At 47.6% G+C, this 19,368-nt stretch overlaps 2 protein-coding genes across 4 annotated transcripts in view; one reads left to right on the top strand and one right to left on the bottom strand.

Annotated features, from left to right (window-relative positions):
- Positions 1–2,714: 2,714 nt before the first annotated feature.
- ARL6IP5 (ADP ribosylation factor like GTPase 6 interacting protein 5) lies at positions 2,715–13,261 on the bottom strand. The gene is made up of 3 exons (XM_040406597.1): positions 13,038–13,261; positions 6,492–6,709; positions 2,715–5,109 (listed from the first exon to the last, which is right to left on the bottom strand). The coding sequence occupies exons 1-3, from the start codon at positions 13,217–13,219 to the stop codon at positions 4,937–4,939; spliced, it is 573 nt and encodes a 190-aa protein (XP_040262531.1). The 5' UTR covers positions 13,220–13,261; the 3' UTR covers positions 2,715–4,936.
- A 414-nt stretch (positions 13,262–13,675) lies between these two features.
- Positions 13,676–19,368, top strand: part of UBA3 (ubiquitin like modifier activating enzyme 3) — a 48,511-nt gene continuing 42,818 nt past the window's right edge. The window contains exons 1-3 of one of the 3 annotated variants that reach the window (XM_040406594.1): positions 13,676–13,713; positions 13,834–13,872; positions 18,243–18,363. In XM_040406594.1, coding sequence (XP_040262528.1) covers positions 13,694–13,713; positions 13,834–13,872; positions 18,243–18,363 — 180 coding nt within the window. In that variant the 5' untranslated portion in view covers positions 13,676–13,693. Of the gene's footprint in view, positions 13,714–13,833; positions 13,912–18,242; positions 18,364–19,368 lie in introns of all 3 variants that reach the window. The other 2 variants (XM_040406596.1, XM_040406595.1) reach the window with 2 other exon arrangements.

Consider the following 19,368-nt stretch of genomic DNA (forward strand, 5'->3'; position numbering starts at 1 on the left):
ATTTGAAAAAATATATATAACGTATCAGTTTCTCCGGATGACATCCGGAGAGACGGATCTGTTCTTGCAATGCATTTGTAAGACGGATCCGCATCCGGCGACAGAACTGCTTGCCGGATCACTCTGCCGCAAGTGTGAAAGTAGCCTTACAGGTCAATAAACGTCAGATTGCTGGGACCCTAAGCGATCCCGAGCAGAGGGGTCACTGAATGCCCCCGTTGTGTGGATAGGGAATAAATGCTGTTCGAGGGATAACCCCTTTAAGAAAAACAAGACACAGAAATGCCAGGTTGAGTCAGTTTATTGGTACGCTGCTTCTCATTTCCACATCGGTGAAATATTGCACTAACACTATACATTACACAAGCATCGCCGCTAGAAAATCCTGGTTCTTTTGCCGCCACTGAACGAGGCATCAACATGTATTGCACCCGAATCTGTCACGTCATAAAAAAGTACTCACAATGGCTTCTGGAGCATATTATGTACAGCAAGTTAAGGAAAAAAAATCCTTCAAGTGAAAATCAATACAAGAAAAGGAGAAGTCAGGAGTCTTAAAGGAACAGTCGGAGGTTAAGAAAAATGGATCTGCTCAGGTCCCGAGATTTCACCAGAGCACAGTGCTGGCAGACAGATGCGAGCGCTGCCTGGCCCTGTCAATCAGGACTTGGAGGGAGGCGACAAAGGTGGGAGAACGGAGCCTCTAGGAGCAGGAACAACGCCCCCTCTGCACCTAGAGGCTAATTAGCATATTATAAAAGTTAGATTTCTGGTGTAACGGGGGAATAGATAAAAAGTAGGAATAGGCTAGTTAGGTTTAGGCTACTTTCACACTAGCGGCACGGACCTCCGGCAGGCTGTTCCGTCGCGTGAACAGCCTGCCAGATCCGTCCTGCCGCTAGTGACCGTGTGCCCCCGGACTGCCGCTCCGTCCCCATTGACTATAATGTTGTAGTTTTATTCCGGCCTCTCGCCGTGCTCTGCCGTAACTCCGCCCCCATTATAGTCAATGGGGACGGAGCGGTAGTCCGGGGGCACGCGTGAACTAACGGCAGGACGGATTCGGCAGGCTGTTCACCCGACGGAACAGCCTGCCGGAGGTCCGTGCCGCTAGTGTGAAAGTAGTCCTAGCTGACATTAGCACATCACTAATGTCAGCTAGCTTAATAGGGTTAAATCTGGTGACAGAAAGCCTTTAAGTAGGACAGGATCATGGACTCATGCTTTTAAAATACTCCACCACCCAAAAGGGAAAAAAATAAAATAAAATCTGTACTTTTTGGGGCGCTGCAGTCGGTGCCTCCATACACACCAGGTCAGTGACAGATCCTCCTCTTTGGTTTGATACCGCACATAAATAAGAATTATTATGGATGCCTGCAAGTGAGGTCAAAGGGCAGAGATTATAATGTTACAAGCCGCGGGGCCGAACAAAAAAAAAAAAAAACAAACACACAAAATGGAGAAGGCCAAGTTATATGAATTTTTTTTATTTTGTGTTGAGCTCTATAGTAGATAAAATATCATACAGATAAATAGAATATAAATCTCTGGGTCAGATTGCTTCCGTGGGGTTTCTCTCCGTGCCTCCACACCGCAAAAAAAATTGAACATGTTCTATGTTTTTTGCGGTGCAGACGGATCACAAACCCGTTAAAGTTGAATGGGTCTGGATCCATCGCGGCAGCCGCACAGATGTGTTGCCCGTGCATGGAGGACCACAAATTGCGGTCCCCAATGCACGGAACCCGCTGAGCAACGGCCGCGTGCATGAGCCTTTAATCTGCAAGTAATCAATTTCCCTGCAGCGCCACCACAGGTAAAATGAAGAATTGCAGTTCCCATTGAACGTTTGTGTTACGTATGGACGTGTCGGGTCCTCCAATGCAAGAGACACTTTTTGCAGCCACTCTGCTCTGGATTATATAGGAGGGTGCTGAAACGGTGTTTCTAAACCGGACGACCCCTTTAACTATTTCAAACATGAAAGCCGATACCCGACTAATTATTAGACGGGAGGCGAGAGAGATACTGATCAACATGGCGTCCAGTTATACAAATACAGCAGATCCTCTATTCTCTATACATGTTTCATAGAGGCATTTCTCACACAATCATCAGTCCAGGAAGGAGTGTTAAGAAGGATGAGATTCCCTAGAGCAGGCATGCTCAACCTGCGGCCCTCCAGCTGTTGCAAAACTACAACTCCCAGCATGCCCGGACAGCCTACAGCTGTCCGTCTACAGCAGGGCATTGTGGGAGTTGTAGTTTTACAACAGCTGGAGGGCCGCAGGTTGAGCGTGCCTGCCCTAGAGCATTAGTCAGCAACCTCCAGCACACCACATTTTGTGAAACTACAACTCCCAGCATGTACACTTGGCTGGGCTGTTCTTGGAACTCTCATAGAAGTAAATGGACGATGCTGGGAGTTGAAGTTTTACATCAGCTGGAGCGTCCAGAGATTGCCTAACCCTGCCCTACAGAGACAACTGTCAGAGCATGCTGGGAGTTGTAGTTTCCCCACAGCTAGAGAGTCATATGTAAGAACACAGCTCTACCGTATTTAGTGCAAAAAAAAAAAATAAAACGCCAAAAGAGCAAATTTATGGTTTCTATAGGATGTAAGGTTTTGCATAGACTTTGCCTTTAATTTATGTGCAAAAAACTGCAGGAAATAGAGAATATAATAAGATAAATTTCATATTAATACTGTATATATACTATAGAAATATTAACCTAAAATAGAATTACATTATTAAACATACAGAAAAATTAAAGGGACAGCAAACTGTTCAAGCAACCTATTTTTCTGAGGCAGCCGTTATGCACTGAACGGTGGCCGTGTGATCGGCTGATCTGCCATTGCTTTCCAGTGGTCCCTCGTGTCAGTTTCCTTATCCGTCACATCTAAAGTTAATGAACTAACAACTGTGATAAAGAAGAAAGTAGCGCCATTTGGCAACCAGTTTGCACCCTCTGTCAATCTTACACGCGTCACACGACTTTACCAATAGTCAGCATTCTTTTTTTTTTCAACAAGGGCCACACTTGCTTCAGAGGGGTCAGCTCCATTCCTAAACGCTCCTACAGAATGGGTTTTCCATGCACCGGCGCTACATCCTGCATCGGTTATTAGCGTGCTAGCCGAGAGAATAGACCAGGGGTAATAATATGGGATACTGGGATAGCAGGTTTGTCAAGATATATATTTTTTTTTTTAGTTTATCGAAGAGAACTAGTCGTGACCATTGTAATTTAAAGGCTATGGACCCCTTTGGGAGCACATTTTTTTTTTTTCTAATTATTGCATTGTACTCATTTTCAGCTAAAAATCTTTTTTTTTCAATTGGTCTTTATTAAACATTTTGAACCCCTTTCTCTGTGCAGGCTTGCCTTTCTCTAGTAGCAGGATCTGAATTTTCACTGTGTTCAGTCAGGCAGCTCAGCTGACGGCTCCTTATCTACGACCTTATAAATACTTCTTATAGCTCAATTCTTATACTACTGATAAGAATGCAGTTTAAATAAGTCTTTATGACCTTTTAGTAATTTACAGATAAGGTTTATTAGAAAGGGAAAGTGAAAGTACCTGTCACACAGCTAGAAAAAGTTAACCCTTTGTTTCAGAACAGGTCAATAATTTTGAATAAAGACCAATTGGAAAAAATTATTTTCAGCCCAAAATGAGTAAAATGCAATTATAAAAAAATAAAAATAATTGCTCCAGGAGGTGTCCATAGCCTTAAAGTGAGTAAGGCCAGCTTCATACAAGCGTGACCTGTTTGGGAAACACCCTCCTTGTGATGGCGACATTTACTGGACCGACCGCGGCTCTACTGTTCTGCAGTCACATAATGCTGCGAGTAGACATGCAGTCAAGTAAGAACTCAGAGCATCACAGATCACTAAGATACAGCGAGTTCGGAAAATGCGGCCGTCACACAGAATGAGTCTCCCGGACCGAAGAAGCTCGTGTGAAACTGGACTTATACATTGGTGCCCTTCTACAGTTACACGGTGACTTCTGACACCGCTCACCAAGAAACAAGCACACTAGGAAGTGCCGAAGGCACCGCTTATCTCCCAGGGAGACAATAACCCATTAGACTGCTGGGTGCATCTGTGGACATATGTAAGGTTAGAGAATTGCTAGGAATAAGGCTTTGTTCACATCTGCGCCATTTCTGTTGTTCTGATCCAAAAGTGCTAAATCAGTTGCATCGATGACAGGAACCGAGCCGGACGGACCCCACTGACTATAGCGAGGTCCGTTGGGTTTTCACAAGGGAGCCCGGCATTTGTGATATGGAATCTGCAGCGGCACCTTCAACGCAGATGTGAACAAAGCCTAACATGAAAACGGCAGGTGCTCTCTCAAATAAACTTTATTTGTTTTGTCCCCGACAGCCCCTTTCACCAATGGTCACTTATTCTTTACAACCTCTGTAACAGACACGGCCAAGCGCGATGACCGGAAGGAAAAGAAGAAAAACCTAAAATAACAAAATAGATACACGAGCCTTAAAAACAGGGGGTGGATTCCTGAAAAAGGCAAACTGGACATTCCTCTGTATCCAAAGCAAGTGCAATTAGCATTTCTATACACTAATAATATTATGGAGAGAGGGGTTGTTGGGGGTGAAGGGGACACCGGACTGGGTGAAGTGCTACTCCCCGCTTTTCTAAGACCTAATATCTGTCGGCTATGATAAGGTATTAAAAAGCTGGCCCCATTGTTGACCCAGCAGAGGGGCCACCAAGCCACACCGAGAAACACAGTACAAAATCAGGTCTCCATGTCGGACCAAGAGAATAGGGAAGGAAAGATGGCAGTGAGGTGCTGCCCCCAATACACACAACTGAAAGATAAAGATAGCCTCAAATGGTAGAAGATGGAGGAGTGCGGGGGTCTGTCGGTGAAGGGGCGCCGTTAGGTTTATTCCTTCACTTTACTTATGAAGTCAGCTATTTTCGAAAAATTTTCCTCCTGTTGTTCCAGGGCATCGAGTACAACCCCCATTGGAGTCTTCTTCAAGCCGATGGCTTCGCTCTTGTTCTCCAGCTTGTTCTTTATGTTGCGGAGCCTCAGAGACGCGTGGATGAACATTACTAGGGGGGCAGAAGAAGATTAGGTTAATAGCAAATATAGGAAGTCACCTTTAGGGCTCACACACACAGCCGTTCCAGCAAATTGTGGTCCCCAATGCATGGGCAATATCTGTGCGGATTCCTTGAATGGATCAGTGATCCATCCGCACTGCAAAAAATAAATAAATAATTGAACTCAGCAATGCTTCTGTTGGGGTTCCGTGCCGCACTGCACAGATTGCGGACCCATTCAAGTGAACGGGTCCGCATCCGTGATGCGGTGACAACACAGCAGGTGCCTGCATATTGCGGGCACGGCCGTGTGCATGAGCCACTAAAGTCCTTGTGTATTTAAAAAGGTTCTCTAGTTAGGATTGGGACCCTCCTGTAGGAGCCAGAATGGAGTGCTGGTGGACTCAAGCTATTCTGTATTTCATCTGAATGGCCACCCTGTAATACTACATTTCTCCTGCACAGAAAAAAAATAAAAATAAATGAGAATTTGCACACAGAAGCTATAGACTAAGGGCTCATGACGTCCGTGTGCATTCCGTATTTTGCGGAACGGAACAGCTGGCCCCTGATAGAACAGTCTTATCCTTGTCCATAATGCGGACAATAATCGGACATGTTCTATTTTTTTGCGGGGCGGAAATACGGACGTACGGAAACTGAATGCACATGGAGTAACCGTTTTTGTTGTGGACCCATTGAAATGAATGGTTCCGCATACGCTCCGCAAGAAAAACGGAACGGACACGGAAAGAAAATACGTTTGCGTGCATGAGCCGTTACTCTGCGACCGGGTGACAGATTTAGAAATCCTATAAAATTGAAAATGTGGGACAATATAATCTGTGTGCCTACGAGTAAAATGTTGCACTGGAAAACCGAACTCATGGATCTAGTAGCTCAGTTAAAGGGGGTTTTCCGGGATTTAATGCATTGCAAGAACGGATCTGTCTGTCATATGGACAAACGGATCCATTTCTATTTTTTTTTTTTTACATTTTTAAAAAGGTCTGCGCAGGCGGATCCGGCATTGCGGTATTTTTACATTCCTATGGAAAAAAAATGCCGGGTCTGGCATTCAGGCAGGTGTTCCGTTGTTTTTTTTTTTTGGGCCGGAGATAAAACCGCAGCATGCTGCGGTATTATCTCTGTCCTGAACAGTCAAAAAGACTGAACTGAAGACGTCCTGATGCATCCTGAACAGATTGCTCTCCATTCAGAATGCATGGGTATAAAACTGATCAGTTCTTTTCCAGTATTGAGCCCCTAGGATGGAACTCTATGCCGGAAAAGAAAAACGCTAGTGTGAAAGTACCTTTATTGGTATAGAGAAAAAAAAAAAAATACACCAATAAACCAGAAATAAGCAAAATAAATAAATAAACACTTACAGAGAAGAGGGAACGTTATCCCAAACACAAAGACCATGACTCCTCCAAAAATGGAGATGAGAAAGTAGCTGGACAGCATGATGGACATGACGAAGAGCGTGGGATACTGCTTCTTAAACTTCCGGACAAAATCCTTATTGTGTGATGTCCACACGAATGCCATGAAGACCAGGGTGACCACCGTGGCTCCGAGGAGCATGTTTAAAGGACTTAAAAACCTGGAGGAAGATAAGGAGAGAAGGAATAGGAAGTGTGAAATCGTAAGGCACGAAAGAGGCGACAATGTATAGTGTAGAGTCAGCCACCAATTATCTTGTAAGTAAATGCACAAAAATCCTACTCCCTTGCTCTCCATCAATGGGGAACGTTACGACCGGCCTTACAGACTCACAAGGAAGGTCTCCGGGGTCGGACTGGCCCATCCGAGGATCCTCTGGTAGGTCCAGGTTCTGACTCCATACTGACAACCCCACTGGATGGAGAGTAAGAGGCCATCACTTGCTGCCAAGTTTACAGTGGCAAATACCTAGTCTTCAAGATCACTAAACAAGCCTAACCTACCCGGAGGTGATCCAGGTCTATTGTGTACTATGAGGCGACACAACAAAAGGGAGTGCCCTGTGCGTCCTGACACGGGGACTGTCAGTAATTTGCTCTACAATATCTCTCCTGTGGGATCGGACCAGATGGACTGAGCCTTGGTCACCCAAGACCCCGTCGCCGGTTGTCCTTCCTCAGTCCACTCTTTGTAAGGTACTAACCACTATGACCGGCCGTGTTGGAGATGCCCTGGTACAGAATCTAGCCATCAAAGTCCCTCTAAGGCCTCGTGCACATGGCTGAATCCGTTTCGTGGTCCTCAAATCGTGGATCTGCAAAACACAGATACCGGCCACGTGAATCCTGCATTTTTACCCTTTTGCAGGTCCGGCACTATGTTACAAATGCCTATTCTTGTCTGCAAAACGGGCAAGAAAAGGACACGTTCTATTATTCGGCTGGGCCGTGGAACGGTGCTACGGATGCAGATAGCACTTGGTGTGCTGCCCGCATCTTTTGCAGTCCCTGTTGAAATAAGTTGGTCTGCATCCGATCCGCAAAAAAAACGCAGATCGAGTGTGTACCGATAATATGGTGGTGTGCACGAGGCCGAATCTGTAGACTTAAACACTTTTCTTGTTTCCGGTCCATGTAGTTAAAGAACTGACTGTTCACTTGCTGACTGCCCCCGACAAAAAAAAAAACATTTCTCAGCTTTTATTTACATTTGAGCAAAAAATACAAGAAGTTCCGCACTGTGGAAAATCTCAGAGGACGTGGTCGGAAGCCAAAAGTGACACCTGTGCTGCCAGGAGCATAGTTAGAGAGGTGAAAAAGAATCCAAGGATCACCACCAAGGCCATCCTGGAGAATGTGGGCTCTGCTGGTGGCAATGTCTCAAGGCAGACAATCCAACGGACACTGCACACTGCTGGGTTCCACTTCTCCAGATAAGGCACACAAAAGCTCGCCTGGCCTTTGCAAAAGCTCATCTGGACAAAGAAGACGACTTCTGGTCTTCTGTGTTAAATCAGATGAAACAAAAATTTATTGTTTGGTCGCAATGATGTTTCCTTCATTTGGCGTAAAAAAGGAGAAGCCTTCAACCCAAAGAACACCATCCCCACTGTCAGACATGGTGGTGGGAACCTGATGCTTTGGGGGTGTTTTTCAGCCAATGGACCAGGGAACCTAATCACAGTAAACGGCACCATGAAAAAGAGCAATACATGAGGATTCTCAACGACAACATCAGGCAGTCTGCAGAGAAACTTGGCCTTGGGCACCAGTGGACATTTCAGCATGACAATGACCCAAAACACACAGCAAAAGCGGTGAAGAAATGGTTAGCAGACAACAACATTAACGTTTTGGAGCGGCCCAGCCAGAGTCCAGACTTGGATCCAATTGAGAATCTGTGGAGGGAGCTAAAGATCAGGGTGATGGTAAGAAGACCCTCCAACCTGAAAGATTTGGAGCTCATTGCTAAAGATGAATGGGCAAAAATACCTGTGGAGACCTGCAAACAGCTGGTCTGCGATTATAGGAAGCGTCTGATTGCTGTAATAGCCAATAACGGCTTTTCTATTGATTATTGAGAAGGGTAGGAATAATTTTGGACTGGACACTTTTTGCTCAAATGTAAATAAAAGCTGAAATTTTTATTTTTTCCCCACAATAATGCCTCTTGTACATCGTCTTATTATCTTTTGGGAGACACCTATGCTGGTGTACTTGCTGGTTGAATAAAAGTAACAGTCAAAATTTGCCAGGGGTATGAATAATATATATATATATATATATATATATATATATATATATATATATATATATATATATATATATATATATATATATATACACACACACACAAAATAAATCACACACCTCTTCCCAGAATGCCCCTTGCCATCCGGCCCCCCACCTGCTCCACTCACTCCGTCATTACATTCACTGCAACCCGATGATGACTTGGCCGTCTTCCTTTACCAGCAGCGTGCAGCAGATCAGAGGAAGGGGGGGGACACGTAATAGGCACAAGCCAAATATAGAAGACAAACAGCTCATAACGGCCTGGAAAAAGTGAATATCATCAAGGCCGCAGGAACAGAACAGTAACAGATGTGCGCCCACACAGCCAACTCCTAAACGGTGCCACGTAAATAGAAATCCCACAAAATGCTGGATGGCAGTAGTTGCCAACCCGTAGCTCTCAAGCCTGCTGGGGGTTGTAGTTTCAGTGCACAGGAGAGCAGCGTCCACATGCCCTCCTTTATCTATTGTTACATTTTGTATTTAGACAGTTTGTTGGGTTGTTTGGCTTAAAGGGCACGTCCACCTTTGATCAGTAATCAACCAGCTAATGGAGGGACTCTTTACCGCCTGTATTATAGTCCGGAGTTACATTCACAATTCTGAAGGCTTCAGAGCTGAAATCACTCCCTGATGTCTGTAGTGCAGGGATCAGCAACCTCCGGCGCTCCAGCTGTTCTGAGACTACAACTCCCAGAATCCTCTTTTTTCTGCCATGTAAGTGAGCATGCTGGGAGTTGTGGTTCCACAGCAGCTGGAGTGCCATAGGCTGCTGATCCCTGTTGTAGTGTCTGCTCAGCGCTTGGGCGATATGCATTAAGGGGGCACATACGATGTGGAATACTACAGTCGCTGCGGACGAGAGGCTCGGCTGGCCGCGGCTTCTCAGACGGGCCCGCATTTTGAGTGGGGGGTTCTCTGTGAGGAGAAGAACTTTTTGTGTCCCTTTATGCCAGACCTTTAAAGGGGGCGTCCAGAAACATGTCTGCCTGGCATACCTGTCCTTGTCTGGTACTGTGGCTCGGCTCCGCTGAAGGAATTGGGGCAGAGCTGCAATACCAGACACAGCCTATAGAAGAGAGTGGCGCTGCTTTAAAAAAATAAAAGAAATACTCTTTTATAATCCTGGGTTTGCCGGCTATAATTTCACCTTTCGTGCGAACCTCCTGAGCATAAGATTAGGTGACAGTATCAGACGGTGCTATATTTGCCTCTGTGAGCATTACAGCGCGGATTAGAAGAACCCCAGGGATCAAGAGTGGCCTTAAAGGATTCCCAGGCTTTGCCAATAACTATTGATTGCATCCGCCCTGACAACAAGTAAAATAACACTAAAACAGGGCTGTCCTGGGCATCTAACCCTGGCAGCGCGGGCAGTCAATGATAGGGCAGAGACGGGCTCATTTACAGGGTGATAAGAGGTCACTACAAAGTGGGTGACATATGGCCGCCTCGCTATCATACCCCTATATGGTAGAACAGCCAGGATACAGGATTTATGATAGTGTCGAAACGCAGTCAGCGACAAACAACTCCTTGTTATACGCCAGGGACGCTGCAGCAAATTTTCACGTGTAAGCCCCACCTCTCATCTTGCCACACCCGAGTCCCTCCCGCCCATCAAAGCCCCCACAATGCAGTGCCGCCATCAGACTGGTCATGCACACGGTAACTACACAGTAATGCCACCTTGGTCAGGGCTCTACAGAACAAGCCTTGTGCCAAGCGAGCCAAGTCTTACTACGGTTCGCCGTTCCTATACTGCCGCATAAACAGTGCCCTCCAACAGGCGTGCAGTGCCCTGCACTACCGCGACTGCTCAAATAGCAATTCTCAGTCATCAATATCTGATCGGTGAGGGTCCGACTCCCTGCACCCCGCCAATAAGCTGATTAGCTCTGTGGCCTCTTCCTAGGACAGTGACCTAGGCGCAGCTCAGTCACATTCAAGTGAATGAGCCTGGGGTGCAATACCAAGCATGACCACTATCCAAAGTATGGCGCTGTGCTTGGGAAACTGTAAAGAATCAGCAGCGCTGATCAGCCGGGGGCGTCGGACCCCCACGATCACATACTGATGACAGCCATCAATATTGTAGTCCTGGGAAACCCCTTTAAATCACGGCATATCTCCCCCCCCTGCCAGGTCACAAAGCATGCCCTCAACACTCTCCCGTGGATGATCTCCAGTCAACAGGTTCCTATGGTCCATGGCTGTAAAGCATCTCTTTAAATGCTATTAAAGGGGTTGTCCGCATTATTTGTTTTATTAAGGCCTCCTGCACACGGACGTTTTTTTTTTCCCGTTTACTGGCCGTTTTTTGCGGTCCGTATACGGAACCATTCATTTCAATGGTTCCGCAAAAAAAACGGAATGTACTCCGTATGCATTCCGTTTCCGTATTTCCGTTCCGTTTTAACATAGAACATGTCCTATTATTGCCCGCAAATCACAGTCCGTGGCTCCATTCAAGTCAATGGGTCCGCAAAAAAACGGAACACATACGGAAATGCATCCGTATGTCTTCCGTTTCCGTTCCGTTTTTTGCTGAACCTTCTATTGAAAATGTTATGCCCAGCCCAATTTTATCTATGTAATTACTGTATACTGTATATGCCACACGGAAAAACGGAACGGAAAAACGGAAACACAATGGAAACAAAAAACGGAACAACGGATCCGTGAAAAACGGATTGCAAAACACTGAAAAAGCCATACGGTCGTGTGCAATAGGCCTAAAGCAAACTGCCTAGGCCCCGAAATAATATTAAAAGCACCGCCGGTCACCTTTCCAGGCCCTCCGATCCAGGCTGCAGCCATTGAAGTCTCGCATGCCGCTGCAGCCAATCGCTGGCCTCTGCTGTCTTGGGCTGTTCAGCACTGAGGCGGTATAAGAAAGTCACACACGCATCCTGGGCAGCGGAGGGTGGCTCAGTACTGGCTCTGAAGATGTGGGGCGCAGGTCTGCGGTGACCTCTGGGATATTCCACAGATGTCGTCACAACTTTTACATGAAGCTAAATTTCCAGTTGATCAGATGACTGGGCCCCACAGGAAATTTTTTAAACGGGGGCCACCCCCAGTAAACTCGTCGCAACCTTTAAGCCTGTGGCTAGTCAGGCGAGGCGGCCGCTCCGTCCGTTTCCTACAGCGTCTCTGTATATAATGTCATTTTATAATACTATGACCATAAAATCTTTTAGCCCTCATCCTGGGTGGGCCCCTACTAAGTTGGGGCCCCAAAGCAGCCACTTTCCCTATAAGCTACGCCGCTGCAGGTGACATTTTCAAGAAGATTGCCATCAGACATTCACTCAGTAATACTAAAATCGCACGGTGCCGCGTCACCTTATGGTCCAAGTGGCAGGGCGGCGCCGCGTCACCTTATGGTCCAAGTGGCAGGGCGGCGCCGCGTCACCTTATGGTCCAATTGGCAGGGCGGCGCCGCGTCACCTTATGGTCCAAGTGGCAGGGCGGCGCCGCGTCACCTTATGGTCCAAGTGGCAGGGCGGCGCCGCGTCACCTTATGGTCCAAGTCGCAGGGCGGCGCCGCGTCACCTTATGGTCCAAGTCGCAGGGCGGCGCCGCGTCACCTTATGGTCCAAGTGGCAGGGCGGCGCCGCGTCACCTTATGGTCCAAGTGGCAGGGCGGCGCCGCGTCACCTTATGGTCCAAGTGGCAGGGCGGCGCCGCGTCACCTTATGGTCCAAGTGGCAGGGCGGCGCCGCGTCACCTTATGGTCCAAGTGGCAGGGCGGCGCCGCGTCACCTTATGGTCCAAGTGGCAGGGCGGCGCCGCGTCACCTTATGGTCCAAGTGGCAGGGCGGCGCCGCGTCACCTTATGGTCCAAGTCGCAGGGCGGCGCCGCGTCACCTTATGGTCCAAGTCACAGGGCGGCGCCGCGTCACCTTATGGTCCAAGTGGCAGGGCGGTGCTGCGTCACCTTATGGTCCAAGTCGCAGGGCGGTGCCGCAGATGCACAACAAGACCCCTAGGATTATGGGGACCATCTGTTCATCAATACTACTCTTTGGGCAGCAGCAGAACCACAAGTGCCAGCATGGCCTCCAGGGGGCGTCTTCCTCATCAGCTGGAGAACTATATGTCATTACACTGTGCAGTGTCTCCGGTCACCCCAGTGACCCCCTCCCCCATCTCACCCCACCCTTTCATTGCTGCATCATCCCTACTTACCCCACCAGGCAGATGACGGCCGCGGCCAGGGCCAGGTAGTTGGTCTGGTAATACAGCAGGTTGCTCACCACTCTATTATTCCATTTGGAGATGTCTTTAAAGTCCGGTCGTCCGAAGCGGTCAAAGCCCGGGAAGAAATCACCCCAGGGCCGCAGCGGCGCTACCTGCACGTCCATGTTCATGCAGCCTGCTAATTTTCAGGAGGGGGTGACGAGAGGCACAGCGCATGCGCGCATTTCTTCCGCAGCCCGATTACCTCACCAGACAGAACAGGAGCGCATGCGCTAAACGTAGTCGTCAACCCAAACAGACGCTAGAGGTCGCTATGTCACCTAGCAGCAGCAGCAGCAGCCGCCGCCGCCGCCATATTGCGGCTGGCAAAGGAGGGCTCTGGCGCGTCATAATAATCCCATAGGAAGGAACTTTTTATTTCCCCTGCTTTCTACGTTTATCCACCAGCGTCACCTGACCTAAACCTCCCGCGAGCCCATACACTGCAGAGGTTGTGTTCTATGTCATGTTAGTAATAAAGTTATTGTCGGGGGAAAAAATAAAAAAATAAAGCCCAGCGTTTGGCGGCACGTTATGGCCTGTCGAGGCTTGGCCACGCCTCCCGTGCGCCGATGCATTGTGGGAAGAGAGAGGCTCAGGCAAATATGGCGGATGTTGTAGAGCCGTGAGTATCTGTGTCCGCGCTGTGAGCCCCCGGCTCCCTCCCTCCTCCCCGTCCCCCTCTGTGTCACAGGCCAGGAGCGTGCACTCCAAACCCTTCTTTTATTCTCTCTCTCTCTTTTAGGGAGAAGAAAAGAAGGCGGATAGAAGAGCTGTCTGACAAGTTAGTGCTGGCACAGGGGAGGTGTTAGGACATGGACAGGTTTGAAACAGGAAAACAAATCCCCCCTTATGAAAAATCTGTAGAAGCCCTCTAATGTACAAAGGGGAGGGGCTAAGCCACCTGTCAATCATGAGAGCTATGCATATTAATGACTTGCTATTCTCTATACATTAGGCTTCTGTTATTTTTTCACCTTTTGTTTTCACGATGATGGCTTCTGTGGCATACGTCATCCATAGGCCACCAAAATGGGGGGAATTATGTGCAGCTGTCTACACTATGATGGTTACCTGCAAGGCAGAGGCTAGATTAAAGGGGTTGTCCCATGACATTGGGGGCATATTGCAAGTGCGGGTCCCCCACAAAAAAATGTGGCATCCTTTGGGCCTGTGGCCCTATTAGGGCAGTGATGGCTAACTTCCGGCGCTCCAGCTGTGGAGAAACTACGACTCCCAGCATGCTCCATTCATTTCTATGGAGTTCTGAGAACAGCCGAGCAAGTGTGCATCTTGTGAGTCGTAGTTTTACCACAGAGGTTAGCCATCACAGTATAGGGGTATGTTCACACAGCTGACCTTCTGATGCATCTGCCACCATTTCTGCACCGAGGAGAGACCCCCGTCCCTTCTTGGCAGTTTGAAAATCTGCGCAGAAATCGTCCAGGGCAGAATGAAGGGCAGTGCGGATTCTGAGCGAATTTCAATGTAGAAATCCACACGCAAAAAAAAAAAAATCCACTGTATGAACGAGCCCTTTAAGGGGTTCTCCCCATGAAAAGTACGTGCGCATATCCACAGGTCATCGGTATCTGATTGGTGGGGATCCCCCCGCCAATCGGCTGTTTCAAGAGGCAGAGTGCCACGGCCTTTTCTAGTCCACCGCTGATTGTATCGCTTTTCCGAGATTCTTAGGCCTCTTTCACACGACCGTATGGCTTTTTTTCAATGTTTTGCGGGACGTTTTTTCCGGATCCGTTGTTCAGTTTTTTTGTTTCGGTTCAGTTTTTCCGTATGGCATATACAGTTTACAGTAATTACATTGAAGAAATTGGGCTTGGCATAACATTTTCAATAGATGGTTCCGCAAAAAAACGGAACGGATATGGAAGACATACGGATGCATTTCCGTATGTGTTCAGTTTTTTTGGCGGACCCATTGACTTGAATGGAGCCACGGAACGCGATTTGCGGGCAATAATAGGATATGTTCTGTCTTTCAACGGAACGGAAATACGGAAACGGAATGCATACGGAGAACAGTCTGTGTTTTTTTTTTTTTTTTGCGGAACCATTGAAATGAATGGTTCCGTATACGGAACGCAAAAAACGGCATGTAAACAGGAAAAAAAAAACGGTTGTGTGAAAGAGGCCTTATACTGATGAACTATTCTCTGAATAGGTCACCAGTATCTGATCGGCGGGGGTCCGACACCTGGGTCCCCACCGATCAGCTGTTTGAGAAGGCACCGGAGCTCGGCCTTCTCTCAGCGTTCCCTAGGCCATGTGATGTCATGTTCATCGGTCACATGGCGTAGTCGCAGCTGATCAGTAAGCTAGAGTAGTCCGAACACGATTCGTTTGAAAACTTCGGTCAGAATACGCGCTCCGTACCGCGATAAAACGTATTGGCTCCACCGAGGCCTTGTTCTTCTCGCCACAAGTAACGCGAGACTTGCTTAGTCTTGTGACGTCACAGTTCGCTTCTGCGCATAAATGACTGTTTCAAAATCCGAAGCCAAACTTTTGGGTTTGTGCCTCAGTTTGGCTTCGGATTTTGAAACTGTAATTTATGCGCAGAACCGAACTGTCTCGCGTTACTTGTGGCGAGAAGAATAAGGCCTGGGTGGAGCCAGTACGTTTCATTGCGGTACGGAGCGCGTATTCTGAACGAAGTTTTCAAACAAATCGGGTTCGGATAGAGTAGTCCGAACCCGGTTCGCTCAAGCTTAGTGATGAGTATAAAAGTCTTGGAAAACCTTATTGTGTCACCAAAAATGTTATCTGTCCGTTAAAACCAGATGGCGACACAACTTTTTTTTATTTTTTATAATCTGATTGTATTAGTTTGTATTCTATTTCCTGAACATTTACACAGCATTAAAAAAACAGGGCCATAGACACAATGGGCAGGAGGGGACCGCATTGACCTCTATAGGAGAGTTTTCTAGGCATGTCTGTGCCAGTTTTTTTATTTAAACTAAAAAACACAGAACTCCGTAGCCCCCGATTTCCATTGACGTCTGTGGAGTGCGGCTGTCAGCGGTCTGGCCACTTGGATAAAGCATTAACGTAACCAGTCAGATCACTGCTTTCTCCGACGCACTGTACAGCTGGGTGTTACCAGTCACAGGGTGGAGGGTGGCGTCCTGCACGGTCTGATACTATCCAATCAGTGCTGCCGGTGTCGCGCCCCCAGCTGGTAACACCCAGTTGTGTCATTATTAATAAACTTCTAGTATGAATAATAGAGGAATGGTACCACATAGTCCTAAGAATAGACGCTCTAGAATAGTTATTACATTGAGGAACGCTAGTAGTTACTAAACCAAACATAACAGGAGAAGGGACAGGTCATCTTTAAACAGCATGGGGGACACAACACCACTGCAGGCGATCAACTGTGTCTGCAATGCGGCTGAGCTGCAGTTCAACACCAAGGCCATGGGCAGATGTGGCCCTATTTCTGGAAGAAAGCAGCCATGTTTTGTAATACTGTACAGCCCCTCTAGAGGGCATCAGTTGAAATAAATATTTCACTGGACTGAATCCTTAGGCTTGGGCCGCCTGGTAACTTTGGTCACTTGACATCAAGCCACCTACAAGTGGTGCAACCAAAAAATTGCATGATTTGTCCGATTCGCGGGACGGCCCGGGAGTCGCCTTGGATTTAGGATTTTTGGCACTCATTAGACAGTTGCTGATCTGTAGGGAAGTGAGATGCGGTCGCACGTGACTTATATTCATGTCTGTGATTTTAAAGCTGCTTCCAATTTGCTATCTGTGACCACGAACCCCGCAGATGAGGATTTTGCAGTCGCCTCATGTCACGTGTTGTAACACGACCATTATCAATACCTGTGATGTCACAGCGTGACCCCGTGATATTGTCACCTGAGCGACTGGTCCTATCCTTATTATCATGGCGCCTATAAGATACTGTAAACAAAAGTAAGTTGGTGGCGGCGCCTGCACCTTCCATTTAGGGCACAAGTAAGGCTAGGTCTACACGACCTGTGTCGTGCGACAGACAGGTCACAACTGCACTGCAACCTGTGTCGCGCGACAATTTTTATAATGATAGTCTATGGTGTCGCACTGCAACATACTGCGATGCTACAGTTGCAGAAAAATAAATTTCAAATGGATTTTTTGCGACACCATAGACTATCATTATAAAAATTGACGCGTGACATTGGTGCGACACGTCGTCATGTAGACCTAGCCTTACCATTAGGCCAGCCCTAATGGGGCGTTAGGTGGTGCAGATGCTAAACTGTGACCTTTTTACAAAGAAATGCAAAGTTGTTGAAAAAGAAAAACTTTTCAAACTTAGATGGGGCAGTAGGTCGCCTGGCCTGTTGATACTGTCAGCACCGCTTAAAGAGGTCCTATCAGCTCCCCTTACATGTCAGATTAAGTAAATACTTATATGTCCATGAAATAACAATTCCGATTTTTTTTAAATTTTTTTTTAGAACTCTGAATTGAACTGTTCCTCTATTATTCCTCTTGGAAACATAATAAGGCAAGGGCTACACGGCAACACTGGTCGCAGCCAGAATCGCTGAGCAGCGATGATGCCATAGAAATGAATGGTTTCGCCGCAGAACTCCAGCCGTGTTGGATTTCTGAAGACTGCCGCTGCGATCCCATTGACTTGTATGTGATCACCGCTACGCTGCGATCCTGGCCCTAAATGGACAACTGGGAGTTACCCTGTCTATAGACAAAAGGGTGTGTCCCTTCACCGGCAGCACTGATTGGATAATGTCAGAGTGTGTAAGGACACCCCTCCACTTAGAAACGGTTAATATAATCATAGCTTTCTATGAGGAATAATGGAGGAAAGGCACAATAAAGAGGTATCAGAATAGATGCTCCCAAGGTATTTTCATGGAGAATGTCAGGAGAGGCGACCGGTCCTCTTTAAGTAGCCATACAATACTAGTGATAAGTATTTGCCATTCACCCTGTCACCATTGCGCTCTTGAGTTTCCCTTTTTAAGGTTTCCCCCCCCGCTATAACCCGGTGCTCGGTAAGTGAGGCCCTCGGCCGTCATACCGCAGGACTCCTGTATGTGGTGGTTGTGGTCTCAGAAAACTCATGTAACGTTCATGTCCATGTAGTGAAATGTCCTGTGTTCTATGCAGAATGGCTGTGGATGTTGGGTGTGGGGACACTGGAGACTGGGAAGGTCGCTGGAACCATGTTAAGAAGTTCCTCGAGCGATCAGGACCTTTCACACACCCCGAGTTCGAACCAAGCAACGAAGTGAGAACCCCGACCTTTCCATTCATGTATTTGTAGCTTTGCAGCTGACGTTGTTGTTCCCTCTGTGTCTTGTGATGAGCTTTGTTCTGCCTGCGTGAGCAGAGGACGGACTGACGGCGGATTGGTGCGCCCCCCATTGCAAGCATGTTATGTTATTTCTTCTAAGAAGCATCTAGCCTTTCTTAAAAAAATTATAAATATCCCATTGTTTGGCATTTACAGACTTGTGTGTCTCCATGGTTACAGACTACACACAGTTGCTGTGTGTAGTCTGATCCGTCAGTCGTGCTCTTATTTGTTCCATACATCTTAGGCTACTTTCACACTACCGTTCAGAGCGGGTCCGTCTGATGTCTGCTCAGACGGATCCGCTCATATAATGCAGACTTGGGATCCGTTCAGAACAGATCCGTCTGCATTATATTGTAGAAAAAATTCTAAGTGTGAAAGTAGCTTCAGACGGATCCGTCCAGACTTTACATTGAAAGTCAATGGGGGACGGATCCGTTTGAAGATTGAGCCATATTGTGTCATCTTCAAACGGATCCGTCCCCATTGACTTACATTGTAAGTCTGGACGGATCCGTTTGCCTCCGCACGGCCAGGCGGACACCCGAACGCTGCAAGCAGCATTCAGGTGTCCGCTTGCTGAGCGGAGCGGAGGCTGAACGCTGCCAGACTGATGCATTCTGAGCGGAACCGCGTCCACTCAGAAGGCATTAGGGCAGTACGGATGCATTCGGGGCCGCTTGTGAGCCCCTTCAAACGGAGCTCACGAGCGGACACCCGAACGCTAGTGTGAAAGTAGCCTTATGCTGCATTGAGACTACGCGAGGAGCAGCCTTTTGTCGGGAAGGATGCGTTCCTTCTGACCGACGGCTGCTTGTCACGTGGAGGTGAAGCGGTGCATTTACACGCAGCGGTCGCCTTCACAGTATGAGGACGAGCAGCGGCAGCTGCTGTCGCTTATCCCCATACAAAATCATTTCTCCTGGGCCGCTGAGT

The sequence above is a fragment of the Bufo bufo genome, chromosome 9 (genome assembly GCF_905171765.1).
Source record: "Bufo bufo chromosome 9, aBufBuf1.1, whole genome shotgun sequence".
NCBI lineage: Eukaryota > Metazoa > Chordata > Amphibia > Anura > Bufonidae > Bufo > Bufo bufo.